Here is a 19,048-nt window from a genome sequence, read left to right on the forward strand (position 1 = left end):
ACGCCAGAAACACAGCCAAGCTACAGAAAAGACTCCAACGCATCCAGAACGCCTCCGCCCGACTCATCCTGGACATCCCCCGACACAGCCACATCTCCGGCCACCTGAGAGACCTGCACTGGCTCCCCGTCAGCAAGAGGATCACGTTCAGGCTCCTCACCCATGCACACAAGTCTCTCTACGACCTGGGCCCCAAGCACCTCAACGACCGCCTGACCTTCTACACGCCCACCCGCCAGCTACGTTCTACTAGCCTCGCCCTCACCGCCGTACCACGCAGCCGAAGAGCCACCGCCGGAGGCAGATCCTTCTCCTACCTGGCGGCCAAGACATGGAACTCCCTCCCCATCCACCTTCGGCTGACCCAGGACCATCTCGCCTTCAGGAGACAACTCAAGACCTGGCTGTTCGAGCAATAGCGGACCCCTTCCCCCAAGCGCCTTGAGACCCTTCCGGGTGAGTAGTGCACTATACAAATGCTATGATTGATTGATTGATTGATTGATTGATTGATGATGATATATATAGAGAGATACACAATGTTACTAGTGCAAAAATAATGGTCTGCTCTCTGCCATTTTACGGTTCAGAATATAACTGTTCGAGTTAAGCATATAAACCCCAAGCTCTGTGGTGAGAAAAATGGAACAGGAATATGTTGCTTAGCAGGGGGAAGTACTGCATGCTCCCTGTGTGCCTGGGGCCAGGCTGCAGCCGATGATCAAAGCGATTTTACCGACCAGCTTTTCTGACCAGGAAATTCAGGCCAGGGTTCTGGCACCCTGAAAATCTGAGTGTGGAAACACTGGCCTACCTATAATTGAGCAGAGCTGAATTCCACATGGAAATTTGCCTCCACTCAATTCTTAATGGTGGCCAAAGAAAAGCAACACTGGCTTGTTTCTGTTAAACAGCAAAATTGCTAGGAAGAAATATATTTGAAAGGTCCAGCACTTGCAGCAGTCACTTGCGATATCTCATAACAATTGTGGAAATACCAAGACAAACATGGGTTGAATTTAAAGGAGAGAACAGGCCGGTCCTGGATAAGAGCTGCCAGGATTTTACATCCTATATGGATATCATAATTATGTCCTGGGATGCAGAAAGTGTTGATGGTGGCGCCAGCCATTCCCATTATCAGCCTGACAGGACCAAGAACATTCCAAAACACACCCTATGGTTTATTTTTAATTACTTGACTTGATTGGATTCCAAACTTTCTAGGATCTTCGCCTTCTTCTGTGTTCTAAGAATGGATGTCTGGTGATGTACAGGGCCCACCAGCAAAGCTGTGTCCACGAGAGAATAAACTCTCCCCTGATTTTTGGGAACACTTACATTTTGTTAGCAGTCTGTCAAATGTTAGGGGTACAGCCCTTTACCTTAACCACTGGGTGAAGTGTGCAGACATCTCTCCAGTTACCCAAAATACCGTAGTCACTCATAACGGACCTGTCCGATTACCTCTGAGTGTTGGTAAGAAACCTTAATGAACGGCTGAAATCCCTGCTCCAGCAATGCATTGCTTCAGGGACATGTCTTCTCACTAGAAGGACAACCTTGGCCCACGACCATCTGTCCCCTTCACTCATACTGGAAATACAGTGCCCTTAAAAGGGAGTGTTTTTCAGATACCTGCCTTTGCAGGACTATGCCAGAGAAAATGGTGTTCCTTTTCCTGTGTCAAGGCTGTCAAAGAAATCTCAGTTGTGATTGTGATTGGCCGTCCGCCCATCTCCCCTGGACTGTAAAGACGTCAACACCCTGATGACCTGTGTGTGGTTGAAGAAATCATCCTGATTGTGGAGCTGCAAGCTTCCTTTACCTAAAACTAAACTGTGATGCCCTCAGTACTGACCCTCCAGTGCCTGCCACCAACAAGTGCTTAACGGTGACCAGAAGCAGCATAATGCATTGATGACATCCGCGTCATCACAAGAGTGGCCTGCCAGCCTTCCGGAGACCAGACCATGCAGCTGCCAATAATCTAGCACCAACCATGCCAGAGCCACTACAAGTGTAAGTCAACATCCCCGTTTATTGACCCACACTGTTTCACTCCCTTTCCCATAGCATATACTTCTGACTACTTTGACATTAAGCCATGGGCTTGTGACTTTTCCCACTTGTGCCGCAAAAGGACATTTGGAACGTTCTGTGTTTTTGGCCTCAACCTAGAGTGGCCGTGAGGCCCCCTTTTATCGGTTGCCTGGTATGTCTACATTGACCGGTCTCTGCTAAAATGCCCCAATACATCCCCTGATCAAGTAGGGACATGAAGAACACTCAAGTGACCAGGATATCCTGAGATCCAGGCCTGTAAAGGTTCCTGGTGCCCATAAACATGATTGTGAGGTGCCAGAGACACAGTAACCGCTCACGCGACAGAATATCCTGATCTCAAGGAGTGGATTTTGAGATGCGGGCAGTTTAATTCCAGCATTCAGTGACTGTTAGCCCCAGGAGGCTGCGGAACAATAAGCGGGAACGAAAACGCACCTCAAAGAAATGACAAGACGCTCTTTATGTTTCAGAAACATGATTTTTTTCGAATTTCAAACACGTCAGCCTCCCTGTCTGTAATATGATTCCAATTGTAGATTTAAAAGGAAGTGTGGTTCATGCAGTGTTACATTTGCAATAACTATATGGCACCTTGGGCTGCATTCAGAGACACCTGTCACTTCGGTGTATGGAAGAGTGAAGCGCAGAGCATCATGGGTAATCGTGTCGAAGGCTTTGCATACCCAGGCTCTTGGTCTACAGCAGCCTCGTTCGTTTAATAGGCAGGCGTTATGTTGTGATACAACTGAGGTTATATCTTGTGAACTTGTTGAGCTACGAACCTCTGGTTTCCACCAGAGAGAATTGTAATGGTTCGATTAATCTACCCGTGTAATAAAGCTATATTATTTTTTAAATGTTATACTTTTGGTTACACATTGACCATCATGGATTGTGACACACTGTATGGTTCTGCATTTACCCCGAGGAGGTTGACCGCTCCCCCACAGCTACTACTGGAGTGTTGACAAAGTGGTGGCAATGCATCCTGTCTGGCCATTGCATACTTGGTACCCAGAGCTCTGGGTCTGTGGGAAGTGTCTGCAGTATCCGATTTCGAGTGGTTGGGTGTTCCCCAAAATGAATAGAATATGGAGAAAATGCATAACATGATGCTTACCTGGCCTGGTTTCCATCCGAAGCCATTTGTCTTGTTATTCACTGCTTATCTGCCATAGCCAAACTCCCTTCAGTGTCTGTACTTGTCCCTCTCAACTTATCTCACATTCCGTCTTTCGCTCTACAAAGCCTCGCAGTTGTTTCTCGGGCCCGGGTCTAGAGGTGGTGCCAGGGAAGCCCTCTGATCACAGCTGGAGAAGCCTCCTTTTGCTATTTTCTTAATGCTTCATGTGGGCTTGTAGGCCCCACTTTCTCTGCTTGATGACTTTAACTACTTAATAATTTGAGTTGCTTAAAGAGTCTGAGTGGAATGGTGTGCAGTCAGCAGGGGTGGTAACTTGTGTCATAGGTTTGTTGCCCATCTGCAAATGAGCAGCGGGTGGCATTCCACACTCCCACTGCTATGAAACAAAGGGGGTGCAAGCCCCGCACACAAGGTTGCTAAGAGTCAAAGACAGTGACATGACCGGAACAATCCGAAAAGCATTTTTTTTACGTTTGCCAATGAACGCAAATAAAAAGGTTAATTTTTGTGAGGCCATTCACGGATTGTGGGGCTATCTAGGTTGGCCAAATCCATCAAGGTCGTTAATCGATGCAGTTTCCAGTTGTGAACTTGTGTGAAAACCTAACGCAATTCGGGGTGTTGGCGTCTTGATTTTCTTCCATTGACCCAATTAGATATACTACACCTGAAATCAGTGATTCGTATGTGAAAAGTTCTGGAATGGAGACAGTACCTGGAGAGAGGTGGTCACCCTAGCACTGTATGTCAAATAAAAAGTATATGAGAAGTGAAAAGAAGAAATGTTGCATCCTTACATTGGGTTCAACAAGGAACATTCTGTGAATTGCTCTATTTCATTCACATGCTATTCATGTGTATGTAATGGGGTATTGGTGCCTTTCCCACAGGTGTCTGTAACTGGTAGGACACTGTTTTGAATCCCAGCCGAACATCTGTTTTGTCTTTCCGAGATGAAAGTGGTATCTTCGAGGTTTTATATACCGTGATCCAAAACAAAATATGGTGTATCAAGTGTATATACTTGTTTCGAGGAAAAATAAAGATTTCACTGGGAGTTGACCACATAAATAGGAACACAGTAGAGGAGTACTGAACACACAGGTTAAACTGTTTTCAAAAACATCATAGTAACAATCTGATCTTTTATAGTACAAAATCTATCCGTGTTCACCAACCTTCATATATGTAGCTAAATATGCATCATATGAGACTAACTGAAATGTTTTGAATTTTAGTCAAAGATTTCAGTAGTTTAGCCATAAAAAAAGGATTTTCAATTTGCTGTCCAATGTGTAACATATCCGCAGCTATCGTGGCTCTACTGCAATGCTCGGATTCTAAATCATCTATACGTTTGTATATGTTGAGGATTAACAACTGGCATCTTATTCATTATGATTCATAATAGTGTCAAAAGTTTTTGCATTTTTTTGACCTTCTCAGCTTCAGAAAGTCCGAAGCTGAAAACTTGTACTAACAAAAATAAAGGTCAGCAAAAAAGGCGAGCAGTGTACCCGCAGCAGAAGGTGCATTTCCACGGAAGTCCACGAGTGTGCTGCATCTTACCAGTTCTGGGGCGTCACATATCCTGCCTTCCAACATGCTAAAAGGTCCAGTATGAGGGAAGGGGAAGTGTGTGGCTTCCTGGGAGGCATTCCCTGTAGCCCCTGCAGAAATTCAGCCGGGGCCAGCCCCGAGCGACAAGATGTCCAGCTGAACTTCAAACTGCAGGGAGCAGTAAGGGAGTGGAGAAGTGTGGCTCAGGAGTTAGAGGCAGCAGACCCGGAAGCTGAGATCGGTCCTGGACCAGGGTTCAATTCCCCGCCTCGGCGGGGTCTTGGGCTAAAAATTCCACGGACTCGATAATTCTTGCCCCGGTGCCTCCTTGACTCACAGGTTCACACTCTGCGACTCTGGGCAATAGCTTGCTTAATCTCCACAACGGCCCCTCGCGGCGGGATGCCTGACTTTCACCTTGTGGATACCCTGCTATCTCACAGGGGAATACCAGGAAGGGTTCCCTAAGCAAGCGCCGGGAAACCCACTGCGGGTAGCTGTGCGCTATATAAGCTCAACTACATTTACATTACATTTACATTACATAAGGGGATAATGCAAAACTATGTGGGACAAGTTTATAATTCTCACGCACCAAGTTCTGTAATGTCAATGTGGGATTCTTGTGGCGTGATAATTAGCCTCGAAGTAAATGTCACCAACAGTCCACAATATTATCTATGATGTATCGCATATTTTTGAAACCTGGAAATGTCTACTGAAAACAATTCTGCGTGATACTGCTGTATGTGGCCGTACACGATACCACTTTCTTGCCTTCTCAGTTCATGCAGTCCAGGCATGATCTGCAGCCATAATGCTCGTGACTTGGATAATCTCACTGGGCGAAGGGCACAGCATGTCCCCATGATCTTTCACCTTTATCTTTTGGTACTTCCTGCAGCTGCGTCCAGCGGGCACTGGGTGTTGGATAAGGTTTGCACCCATGCCCTGTGCTCAGGACCCCTGCTTACAGTATACATTGCCTGCAATGCACAGGGCATGGTCAGCGGCCCGGTGTCCATAAAGCCATTGCTTTATAGACTTATAAATTGAGTCTGTATTAAAAAAAATAGCAGATCTCCCAAGCCCTTTGAGTTTGCCCGCTTCTCCCTGCATCTTGTTGGCCCACCCTTGGTTCTTCGTGGTCCCTCATGCCCAGGGTCCTGCAGCGGGCCAGTTGCCCTCGGACTGGCTTCCATGACCATGGTCCGTCTACTGGGCATTCAGCCAACTCCCTCCTACTTCAAACTCTGGCCACTGTTACTTTCCAATTTCCTCTGGGCCTTCTCTATCTTCCCCCCCTCCTTGACGCCTCTTTGCCTGGATCCCTCGTCCTGCTTTACCTCTTCCAGGATCCCTTCCTCCCACTGGCAGTGCCTTCCTGTCTCCTTTGCCCATCTATGCCTGGTTCCCATCGCTTGGCTCCCCCTGCTGGACTCGCGTGGCATTGCGCTCGGGTCCGTCCCTTCATTTACAAGCCGGCTTCACCCTCGCGCGCGCCCAGATTTATGGTTCGTTATCTCAGCCGTGCCTCTCCACGGGGTCAGCAGATTCCCGCGCCTCGCTCCCATTTTATTTATATATATATATCCCCAGCTCTGCTGACACCTCGTTATGGAGAGCGGCTCCCGCCATTATCGCAGGCCCTGACACGGCACGCGCGGCGGCCCGAGGTAATCAAGGGCAGTCCCCGGGAGCAGATAAAGGTCGCCGGCGATAGAGGGGGGGTCAGGTGGCGTCGCGTCCCTTCACTCGCGTGTTCCACCGCTTCCAGGCATCACGAGCCCGCCTCCACACGGAGACTTTGCATTGAGAGTGGAGACCCGGGCCTCGGGATGATGCATGGTACTCGCCACGTGACGTGGGAGAATGTCATCAGGTCATGACCTGGGGCACCATGTAGTCAGACCGCTGATGGCTAGAGGAGACTGCGCGGGGTGGGGCCGGAGACCAGGGAGGACGAGTTGTATATGTATGTTTTGCAGCGTGAATCTTTCTGGATTCACTATGCTGTGCATTATTCCGCGGTCTTGTGGTTGGGTCCGGATTCGTAGTCTTTTCTTTGTTTTTTTTTTTTTTTTTCTCTTTGCCCAGGTGGGCGTCGGCGTCACACCCCCTTTGGGTGTATTTCCGGTGACGTCGGCATGCTTCCTGCGGAAGCTCCCACTCTTGGGCGCCATCTTCAGATTCTTTTTTTCCGCGGTCGGGTCTGGATCGTTCCCGTTTGGGCTCCAGACATTTTTGGAGAAAGAAGAAAGAAAATACAGAAAAGACGAGGAGAAGTCATCTGAAGACTCCAGGGGACTTCACCGACGAAAGACAAGCAAAGATAAGGCGTTTTCCATCCAGATCTTCGACGACCGTCGACGAACACGCGACCAGAGAGGCCCTGGACGCTCGAGGATGGACAACACGCCGTTCAAGTTCTGCCGTAACTGCCACCACAAGTACGCGCAGAAGGACCAGCACCCGGTATGCAACCTTTGCCTACCGGTGGACCACGAAAGCGGAGACTGCAACGCCTGTTCCGCCTTCACCCCGAAGACCCTTCGTGTGAGAGAGAGGCAGAGGGTAGCACACGCCGCCCTGCAGGGGAAGGCCCCGACCCCGTCGCTCTACGAGCTGGGGATGTCCTCCGAGGAAGAAGACAACGCTGCCGCCGAAGACGACAGCTACACGGTCGTAGAGACCGATTACACGAAGACTTCTGACAAGGTAGGAGACTCTTCGGCCCCCAAGAACCCGAGAGACTCTGAGTCTCGAAAAATCGAGGGCAAGACCCCGAAAGCGCCGACGCCAAAAAAGGCGGCGTCCGCGACTACTCCCAGGCCCAGCGGATCCTCAGAGAAGGAGTCCCCGGCGCCGAGAGCTGCTGATCAGCAGAAGACGTCGAAAATCGTCCCCGAAAAGGATCGATCGACGAGGGAGAAAGACCCGAAACTGTCGACGACGACCAGAGACCCGATATCCGGTTCGACGTCGAAAACTTCGACTCCGAGAGGCACGGCGACGAGCCATCCGTCGAAGAGAGCGGCGGAACCATCCGACGCGGAACACGCGGCCGAGATGGAAAAGAAAAGAAGGCGCCTCGAGGCAGAAATGGAGAACTTCATGCAGCGGAAAAAAGATTTCGACGCAAGGATGAAGGCCTTCACGATCCCTCACAAGACCAAGCCACCAGTGCTGGAGGCGGTCGAGGAGGAAGAAGAAGAGGTCGCCGAAGTCACCGAGCAAGACCAGGACGTCGAGGTGTTCGACGACCAGGAGGAGTACGAGAATCCCCACGAGAGCTACAGCTATGGGGAGGAAGATGAGGGCAGGACAGACACAGAGTCGGCGCCCTATGACCTTCAGGAGGTAGATTACATCGATGTCGACACCGACAGCCCGGAGGAGGTGGTCGACACCTACCCCTCGAGGCCCTCGCCGCCGGACGACATCGGGGCCTACAACGCGGTGATACAATCTGCCGCAGCAGCTTTCAAGCTCAAGCTCGACGAAGAGAAGCAGAAAGCAGACTTCCTTCTGGAAACATTGCTCCCAACACAAACGAGGAGCCAGTTCCTCCCGATGCTCGAGAGCGTCTTGGCTCAGGGGAAGGAAGCTTTCAGGGAGCCCGCAACATGCAAGGCAGTAACTCCCAGAACTGAGAAGAAGTACAAGCATGCCGCAAAGGACCCGGCCTACATTCAGGGCACGGTCTCCGCAGACTCCATTATCACGGCCACAGCAAGGAGGAGGGCTAACGTACCCACTACCTCGGGCCCGCCACCGGATAAAGAGAGCAAAAGGATGGATCTGGTGGGCAGAAGGATCGAACGGAATGCCGCGACCCACTGGCGCATGGCTAATTCCAACGCCCTGGTAAACAGACACATGTACCAAATCATGGAGGGACTGGGGCAGTTGGTGAAGGACTTGCCCCAGGATGCCAAGCAGAAAGCCGAAAAGCTAATTGAAGAGGGGAAGAATGCTGCAAATTCTTGCCTTAAGACGGCCCTGGATGGGGCAGACACCGCCAGCAGGCTCATGATGATGGGCGTCACGGAAAGGAGACACGCCTGGCTCAGGATATCCGGTTTCAAACCGGAGGTGCAACACAGCATCCTGAACACACCATTCAACGGCAGTACGCTTTTCGGACAAACAGTTGATGAGCAACTCAGCCAACTTAAGAAGGATAACGAAACAGCAAGATCCATGGGAGCATTGCAGTTCAGAGGGAACAAGAGGGGCACCCCGTCACGGAGGCCCGGCGGAAGAGGCGGAAACCAGCCAGGTACATCACACCAGGCTTTCCAGCAAACGCACCAGGCAGACTCGCAGGGTCAGCAGGGCCATCAGAAACAGCCCTGGCAGTACCAACAAAGAGGCCAGTCCTTTCGAGGGAGAAATGGACGGGGACAAAATAGAAGAGGGGGCCAGCAGCCCACCTCCAAGTGACTTCAAAAAAATCCGTGTGCCCACCCACAAAAAAGATCCCAGGGGGCAGCACGTACAGATGGGTCAAGACAAACTAGACACCTACGACCACAGGACACCAGTGGGAGGAAGATTAAGATTCCACCTCCAGGAGTGGAGAGGAATCACATCAGACAAATGGATCCTCAACATTATCCAATTCAGATACTGCATAGAGTTGGAGGCGAGGCCAACAAACAGAAAACCAAGAAGAAAGCCGCTAGCAAGCAAGCAGCTGCAGTGCCTTCAGGAAGAAGCAAAAGAACTCCTGCAGAAGCAGGCCATAGAAAGGGTACCCTTCAAGGAAAGAAACACAGGAGTATACTCAACATACTTCCTGGTACCAAAAGTAGACGAGACAATGAGGCCCATTCTCGATTTACGGTTCGTGAACAAATTCATAAGAACGCAAAAATTCAAAATGACCTCCCTGCAAGAGGTGCTCCCACAGTTGCAGACCGGGGACTTCATGGTCACTATAGACCTCAAAGACGCATACCTGCACATCCCAATGAACAGGAAGCACAAGCACATGCTCAGGTTCACCGTCGGAGAAAGCCACTACCAGTTCACGACACTGGCCTTCGGTCTAAAATCGGCACCAAGAGTTTTCACAAAGTGCCTCGCAGCAGTCGCAGCGCACCTAAGAAGGCAGGGAATACATGTATACCCTTACCTGGACGACTGGCTGGTGAAAGCAAACTCATACCAGAAATGCAAGCTGCACGCACATACAGTGACCAGCACGCTCATAAACCTGGGGTTCTCCATCCATTGGAAGAAATCATCAATGGAGCCGGAACAAGTGAAGATCTTCCTGGGAGCACAGATCAACACCTTACAGGGCAAGGTGTTCCCCAGCGAGAAGAGGGCGAGGGCGCTGGTGAAGGAAACTCGCCTCTACCGGAAGGGACAAGCTCGGACAGTGAGGACGGCGAGCAAGATCATGGGGATGATGGCATCATGCATCCACCTGGTACCGAATGTACGACTCCACATGAGACCCATTCAAGAATGGCTACAGGAGCAATGGTCACAAGCTACAGGCAGTTGGGAGGATCTAGTGGTTGTAACGCACGCAGTGCAGAAGGAGATGACATGGTGGACCATGGAGAACATAGCAAGGGGAAAGCCTCTAACGCCCCCAACGCCAACAGTGACCATCACCACAGACGCATCCCTGAAGGGATGGGGCGCTCACATGGAGGAGCTCAAGGTGAGGGGACTGTGGACACCGACGGATGCCACAAAGCACATCAATTACTTAGAATTGAAGACAATCTTCCTTGCACTGAAGGCCTTTCAAACAAGACTGTACAAGCACAGGGTATTGATACAAACAGACAACACCACTGCGATGTTCTACATCAACAAGCAGGGGGGCACACAGTCCGCACCGCTTTCAACGCTGGCGCAGGAGATATGGAGATGGGCCATCCCTCTCAAGATAGACCTGCTAGCCATACACCTACCAGGGAAGGACAACATACAAGCCGATTGGCTCAGCAGGCAGACATCGGCATCCCACGAGTGGGAGCTCAATGCTCAGGAGACAAGATACCTGTTCGACAGGTGGGGGACACCATCGGTGGACCTGTTTGCCACACGCCAGAATGCAAAATGCCAAAACTTCGCATCCAGGCAGCCCGAGGAGGGGACACTGGGGAATGCCCTATGGATAGATTGGTCAAGGACATTTGCCTACGCCTTTCCCCCGATACCACTGATGCACAGAGTACTGAGCAAGTGCAGAGCGAGCAACATGACACTGATACTGGTCGCACCGCAGTGGGCGAGGCAGACCTGGTACTCGCAGATCATGGAGATGACACAGTGTGCACCCCACAGATTCAGCAGGAGGAAAGATCTACTGTCCATGCAGAACGGAGAGGTACTGCATCCAGAGCCAGAGAGCATGAGCCTAGTAGCGTGGCTCCTGAGGACATAGAGTTCGCACATTTGAGACTACCAGAAAGCACCCTGAGGGTACTTCGGGAGGCACGAAGGCCCAGCACTCGAAAGTGCTACGTTGCGAAATGGAAAAGATTCACAATATGGTGCAGACAGGAAAGACTCCACAATAAGATGAAGAGGGACTCCACAGTGCTAAGGTACCTGACGCACTTACTGGAGAAGAACCTTAGCTCATCCTCGTTAAGAGTTCACTTGGCAGCGATAGTAGCCTACACAAGGGGAGAAACGTGCAGGAGCTTCTTCACATCACAGGTGGTGAAGAGATTCCTAGAAGGAGCGAAAAGGATCGCACCACCCAAGCGGGTGCCGCCACCTGCATGGAACTTGAACACAGTCCTAACGGAACTCATGAAAGAGCCCTTTGAACCACTTCACAAGGCCTCCCTAAAGATGCTAACTATGAAAACAGCCTTCCTGGTTGCGATAACGTCCTTACGCAGAGTAAGCGAGCTTCAAGCGCTGACGCTACAAGAACCATACATACAAATACACAACGATAGAGTTGTGATGAGGACTGACCCACACTTCATGCCGAAGGTGGTATCCAATTTTCACATGAACCAGTCTATACAGATACCGAGTTTTTTCCAAAAACCCACAACCAGCGCAGAGAGAGCTCTGCACACCCTGGACGCCAGAAGGGCAGTCATGCACTACATTGAAAGGACAAAGGGGCACAGGAAAACGAAACAGTTTTTTGTGTCCTTCGCAAACAGCTTCATGGGCAAAGCAGTAACCAAAAGGACCATTGCACGATGGATCGCACAAACAATCCAACTCTGCCACAAACGGGCAGGACAGGAACTGGCTGAGGGGACACGTGCCCACTCCACCAGGAAGAAGGGCGCTACAATAGCCTTCCTGGCTAACACACCCATAGAGGACATATGCCTGGCGGCAACATGGGCTTCGGTGCACACGTTCACGAAGCACTACTGTGTGGACATACAAATGAACAAGGAAGCTCAAGTGGGACAGAAGGTGCTACAGCACATATTCAACACCCAACGCTCATCTTCCACCCAGCCGCCACAGAGATGAGAAACCGCTACAAAATCTATGCACAGCATAGTGAATCCAGAAAGATTCACGCTGCAAAACGAATAGTTTTCTTACCTGTCGGTGTAGTTTTGCAGCTTGAAGATCTTTCTGGATTCACTAGCGAACCCACCCACCTCCGCCAGAAAGATGAGGCTGGAGAGAGAAGAGGTGGTTAACTAAAGAATAGACTTTGAAAATACAAAGCGGTAAATACAAACTAAGAAGAACATTGCCATTACTTCGGAAACGAAAGAAACACGGAAAAAAAGAACCCGAAGATGGCGCCCAAGAGTGGGAGCTTCCGCAGGAAGCATGCCGACGTCACCGGAAATACACCCAAAGGGGGTGTGACGCCGACGCCCACCTGGGCAAAGAGAAAAAAAAAAAAAAAAACAAAGAAAAGACTACGAATCCGGACCCAACCACAAGACCGCGGAATAATGCACAGCATAGTGAATCCAGAAAGATCTTCAAGCTGCAAAACTACACCGACAGGTAAGAAAACTATTCGTTAAAGTGGGTACATAGCAGGAGCGACGCGAGAGGGGTCATACCTAGGACAGCGCCTCGAGGCCTCGCCACGTTATGCAGTGTTTTTCAAATGTTGTACTACACTGTGCAGTTCCTGCAACCTCTGACTTGTCCACAAATATGTAGGTCCGGAGTCAGTCCTTCACAGAACATGTGCGCCCAGTGCAGGACTTGTAGGGTTCCATAACACCTACAGGTTTAATGGCACGCCCTCCAGCCCCCCTACACCCGGGTCTGTCCTACAGCACCACGTGCTATGCCAGCATCTTGCCATCTACGTGCACCTCAATTCTTACCTGCAGCGCCCCCTGCTGTTTCGGACCTGAAGGCCAATACGCACCTGCCAAAGTGCGCTTATGTCTGTCCCGAAGCCCCCTCTGCCGTTCCAGTGCCGAGACCAGTCCTTTTCTGAAGCCCCCCGGCCCCATGCGGTTTCAGAACTTCGCGCACTGTGTGCCCTCGTAGCAGTCACTGCGTCTCAGCCGCACCTTGCAGCAGCCCTGTTAGTCCAGCACTGCAGCCACACGCAGCCCTTCCGGTGTGCTCCAATCATGTCCTGCAGCTTTGGGGCAACTGCACAGCTCTGGTAAGGCCCCCCTGTCCTGGCCCCCTGTCCTGGCATGCCTCTTTTCCAGATCTTCAAGCCCTTACGCCATGGCATAGCTCTCCAGTGCTGACCCACCATACACTTTCACACGTCCCTGCTAGCGCACCTCCGGCTTTCCATGCAGTATTCTCTGCTGTCCCGCTACTGTAAAGCACAGGCCAGTCTGCCACGCATCGCAGTCCTGACATCTTGGTAACCCTACGGTTCCAGTGCTGGGCTCTCTCCGCTCATCTGATGCTCTGCTATTTCATTGCTTTGAGCAACTCACGTGATCTGTATTTATATGGCGTTAAATGGAATGGTTATCTATGTTGATGGAGCGCTAAATTGGCTGCAGGCGTCGAAGCGCTGAATTGCATACTGTCTGCAACACTGTTGTAGAAGTGTTGAGTTCTTTTGTTACTCTTATGTGAGTAGCAAGGATCCACTGTTAAATTGCGAATATCATTCCTAGGACAGGGTAATACACAGTGTATAATACATTTCTAGGCAATATAGTTCTCAATTCAATAAACTTTATTTCGGTTTGGTTGTAACCATTAAAGCACATAAAAATACATTTCCATTTTCCGACAGTTCATTGATAATTATAAGTGATAAAATACATCATATAGGATCAAAAGGGAGAAGACAATTTTGTTAAAACTGTAAAATTTTTAAATAGGTTTTAAAATTAAAAAAAATGAAGATAGCGTTTGTTGAACCAATTATTTCTCATGTCTCTACAGTTAAAACGTTAGGTAAGTAATTTCCTTCTAGTGAACAACATAATTTCCTTCTAGTGAACCACATAGAAAACAGGAACGTAGTTATGGCAGACACTATTAATGGATTTGTGTCAGACTTCAGAATCCTAAAAAATGCTAGGTAGTCCCTAATGCCCAGGTTGTTGCATAGCTGTATTATCCACTTTCTTCGTATAAGTCAATAAGCTGGGCAAAAAAGGGTAACATGCAAAATCGTTTCGTTTTCGGTTCTGCAGCCGGGGCAAAGATGTACAGGGCCCCCCGTCCACTTATCAGTCATGGAATGAAGGGGCAATGTTCCAAATCTAAACTGTAAATACAGCTTCTTTGCTAACATAGGCTGGATTACATCTATTTCATGTTCGAAGCTGTAAATAGACTTATAGTTCAGGAAGGCACCGGTCAGGCTCATTGGTGAAACTGAACAAAGTGTCCTACCGAGATTAAAGTCCTTCACACCACTAGATAATGTTTTCTTAGAAATAGTTAGAGATGTTACCTCAGGATTTGACCATAAGTTTTCGTATCCAACCTGGGCAAGGGAGTGTCTAACAAAGCGTAACCATGGTATTCTGCCTGCTCCTGGGGAGGCTAGCACCACCTTTAACTCCTTTTTGTAACTTTCTAGTTCAGGGGTGCTCCACAGCCTCCTCCAGTAAAGAAGAGGACGTGAAGCAATAGCGTCGGCGATAGGCCTAATATTCAAGTCTAGTCTAAGTGGGACTAGTGGGGTGCTTCTAGGCAAGGTTAAAAGTTGCCTAATAAACTTGTTTTCAGTGGTGGTTAAATCAGCAGAGGGAACATGTCCCCAAAGTTCCGCCCCATAAAGGGATGATGATCTAGCTTGTACTTTGAAGATTTCCAGTGGGGCACTAACAATTTTTGAAACACAATTTTTGGGGACTTTTAAAATTCCCCCAGTTGTCTGTATAAGTTTTAAGTTGGCCTTGGCCATTTGTGCACCCCACCCCATTCTGTCAGTTAGGGTCAGACCTAAATAGTCAAATGTTGGAACTCTTTCTAGTGGTCTGCCTTCCATCATGGGATGTGGGCAATTAGTGGTACTGGCATTAAATACCATATACTTGGTCTTATCGATGTTAACTACCAGATTTCTATGATTACAGAATTTGATAAACTGATTTAAGACCCTCTGCATACCCATGGGGGATTTTGAAAGAAGCAGAGTATCATCTGCAAACATTAGTGCAGGAAATCTCTGCGAGGCTAGTTTTGGGGAGTCAAGTTCTTTTGCTACATCATTTGGAACATGTCGAGGCTGGAGAGCAGAGGTGACGCTCTTCTGAAAGGTGACCTTTAATCCTGACTTGTAGCATCTTCAGATATTCCAGTACTGAGTGCCACATACAACACTTCTAGGGCCCCTCATCCCTGGCCTTCAGTGGTCCTTGTTATTTTAGTACTCAGACTTACACACAGCTCTGGCAATGCACCTCAATCCCTGCATGTAGCATCTCCAGCTGTTCCAGTCCTGAGATCCGCACAGCAATTACAGAGACCCTCAAACTCTGTCCTGCAGCTCCCCCTGCTGGTACTGAGACCCACGCAGCTCTGCTAGAGCATTTCACTATTGACATGCAGCTTCTCCAGCCATTGCAATCCTAAAACATTCAGGCAACACTAACCAAGCCCTAAACCCTGTCCTTCAGTATTACATGATATTCCAGCCCTGAGACCAACACCCAGCTCTGGCAGTGCACCTCTACTGGAAGTAGGGGTTCGTGGCTGCTGCACCACCCCCAAAAATACCTATGCCGATGGTCAGAAGGTGAACGAATGGACAATGGAGATGCCTTTAAGTTTTGTGTTTATGGTGTCACATTTGCTGCACATTCAAAGACAAAGGGCAAATGTCAGACTTTCTTCAAACTGGTGTTTACTTGTATTTCTCTGCAAAGTAAGAGTTTTGTAAAGTGAGACTCTTGCTGGGGTACATGAAGTGAAAGGGAAGGCTGTAGGATGTAAGTGTTTTTCTAACAAGCAGCAACATTTAAAGACCTGTAAATAAACGATACACATTACAAAATATATCAGCAATTAGGAAAGCACAAATGAAGTACTTTTATTTTGTAATTCTGAAGTGTGATCGAAACAAAGATTTTAGTAGGATCAAAACAAATCAAGACACTTTTCTTGTTGACGTACAAACAATAAATATTAGCAGAAACCTGATTTCCTCACATTATCATTTGTGCACTGAATAGTTTTACAAGTAAAACTACATGTATGTGCAAATTTAGTGTCCATTTGAACGGAAAATATGCAGTCTGTAAATAACAATGCACTACTTCACCAGTGCTCAAAAATGCACCCTTGGGAGATACCACACCCTTACTTCTGTCCTGCTGATTTGGTGTCACATTTGTTTTTTGTGTGATGCTTGGATTTTTCACAATCCCTATAACTTCAGTGGTATAACATTAATGGCAGCACCCACACTCTGAAAATGTTTCCTGCACCTCTGTGCACCTCAGTCTTACCCTGCAGCTCCCCCTGATATGCTAGTCTTCGGATGTACATTTGAATTGTGATCTGGTGCCTCCATTTGTAACAGTGCCAGTGACATTGTTCTGTTTCTCTTTATTACATAATCAGATGAGATTTAGCAATTTGTACACATTTCCCACTGTGCATTGATGATTTAATTGTTTTTCAGACCGCTGTGGAAAATGCCAGTTTGGTGCCATCTGTGAGGTGGAGACGGGGAGGTGTGTGTGCCCCACGGAGTGTGTACCTTCCGCCCAGCCGGTGTGTGGTACTGATGGCAGCACCTACAGCAGCGAGTGTGAGCTTCACGTGCGAGCGTGCACGCAGCAAATCAAGCTGCAGGTTGCATCGCAGGGAGACTGCAGTAAGTAGGGTGGGCAGGGAGTGGCGGGGGAGGGAACCTGCTGTATTGGGACCTCATGGGGCTGTAGAGAGCAGCTTGATATATTTGGCCCCTATCTGTGCAACACTGTGGATTGCTTCTTGCAGCTTGTGGCACAAGGCACTGCTGTGCTACAGGGTGAGTTATGCTGCCTGGAGGTTCCCAGTAGGCTGACTCGAGGAATTGCCTAATTTCTGGCCCATTCTTCAGGCTTCCTGAGGTTACTGGCTGCCTGGTGAATTTTGTGTACGCTTGTGGAATCCTTTTGCCAATAGTGCTTCTAGACACCAGCTGTTTTGAGGCTTTCAGCCATTGGCTGACTTGTGGGTCACATGCTTCCTGATTGCATTTGTTTTCTTCTAAAAGTGTCCCATTGGCTGACTGGTGGCACCTGCCTGCTTTTCAGTAGATCTCGCTGGGCTGCCTGGCGGAATCTTGCTGAGCTGCCTGACGGAATCTCGTTTGGCTGCCTCGTGGAATTTCACTGGGCGGCCTGGCGGAATCACACTGGGCGGCCTGGCGGAATCTCACTGGGCGGCCTGGCGGAATCTCACTGGGCGGCCTGGTTGAATCTCACTGGGCGGCCTGGTTGAGTCTCACTGGGCGGCCTGGTTGAGTCTCACTGGGCAGCCTGGCGGAATCTCGCCTGGCGGAATCTCGCTGGGCGGCCTGGCGAAATCTCGCCGAGCGGAGTCTCGCTGGGCTGCCTGGCGGAGTCTTGCCTGGCGGAGTCTTGCCTGGCGGAGTCTTGCCTGGCGGAGTCTTGCCTGGCGGAGTCTTGCCTGGCGGAGTCTTGCCTGGCGGAATCTCACCTGGCAGAATCTCGCTGGGTGGCCTGGCGGAATCTCGCTGGGCGGCCTGGCAGAATCTGGCTGGGCGGCCTGGCGGAATCTCGCTGGGCGGCCTGGCGGAATCTCGCTGGGCAGCCTGGCGGAATCTGGCTGGGCAGCCTGGCGGAATCTCGCTGAGCTCCCTGGCGGAATCTCGCTGGGCTCCCTGGCGGAATCTCGCTGGGCTCCCTGGCGGAATCTCGCTGCCTGGCGGAATCTCGCTGGGCTCCCTGGCGGAATCTCGCTGGGCTGCCTGGCGGAATCTTGCTGGCTGTCTGATAGAATCTCGCTGGGCAGATCACGCTGGCTGTGTCTAGATCTTGCTGTGCCATTCTCACTGGGCTGCCTGGTTGAATTTCACTTGGTTGCTGGCTAATATTGCTGGACCAGACCCCTTTGGGCTGCTATGTTGCTTTCATCTGCTTCCTTGAGGGGCTCACTGACTGCTTCCTTTCTAAAGGCTCGTATTGCGTGCCCGGTGGAACTCTCAGGCTGCCTCTTTGGTGATCTTGGTGGATCCCATGCTATAATTGTTGACTCCACCTGTGTTTCATATGAGTGTCTGATCCTTACTCGATTGTGCGTTTCCGCACCTTTACTGTCCCTTCCCCCTGGCTCCTGAGTAGGAGTGTTGACGCTGATGAATCACCACCCAGATTGGTAGCATTGGGGTTGTTTGGGATTATCTACTCGATGCCCTTTTCACCTATTTTTCTTTCTCCTTACAGAGACCTGTGGCAGTAGCATCTGCTCCTTCGGTGCCCAGTGTGTGAATGGAGCCTGTGTGTGCCCACGGTGTGAAAAACAACCGTACTTCCCTGTGTGTGGCAGTGATGGTGTCACGTACGACAACCAGTGTGAGCTCCAGGCGGCCTCGTGTGCCCAGAAGAAGAAGGTGGAGGTGTCGCGGAAAGGAGCCTGCGAGGACGGTAGGGTCTCAATTACTGCTGCCAGGGCTTACTTGGGTGGTTGAAATGGTAGTTCCTCCATCCAGGTCACAGTCAGACTTTGCCACCCATTGCTGCTTCGACATCTCCTGATGCCTATTCCTGGAAAAGTTGCAAATGTGAAAAAGAGAGCAGGGAACTTTCTTTTCTTTTTATACGTACGACTAAAATGTCTTGAGTGTGAAATCTACATTGTTGCGTCCTAGCTTCTTTTTTCCATAGCATCGCCAGCAGCATATAGACTTTA

General features: G+C 49.7%; 1 protein-coding gene across 6 annotated transcripts in view; it reads left to right on the plus strand.

Moving 5' to 3' along the window:
- AGRN (agrin) overlaps nt 1-19,048 on the plus strand; it is a 727,720-nt gene that overhangs the window by 614,358 nt on the left and 94,314 nt on the right. For all 6 annotated transcript variants that reach the window (XM_078642355.1, XM_078642356.1, XM_078642357.1 and 3 more), the window contains 2 exons: nt 16,812-17,006; nt 18,583-18,783. In XM_078642355.1, coding sequence (XP_078498481.1) covers nt 16,812-17,006; nt 18,583-18,783 — 396 coding nt within the window. The remainder of the gene's footprint in view (nt 1-16,811; nt 17,007-18,582; nt 18,784-19,048) is intronic.

Source organism: Lissotriton helveticus, chromosome 5_1 (assembly GCF_964261635.1).
Source record: "Lissotriton helveticus chromosome 5_1, aLisHel1.1, whole genome shotgun sequence".
Classification (NCBI taxonomy): Eukaryota; Metazoa; Chordata; class Amphibia; order Caudata; family Salamandridae; genus Lissotriton; species Lissotriton helveticus.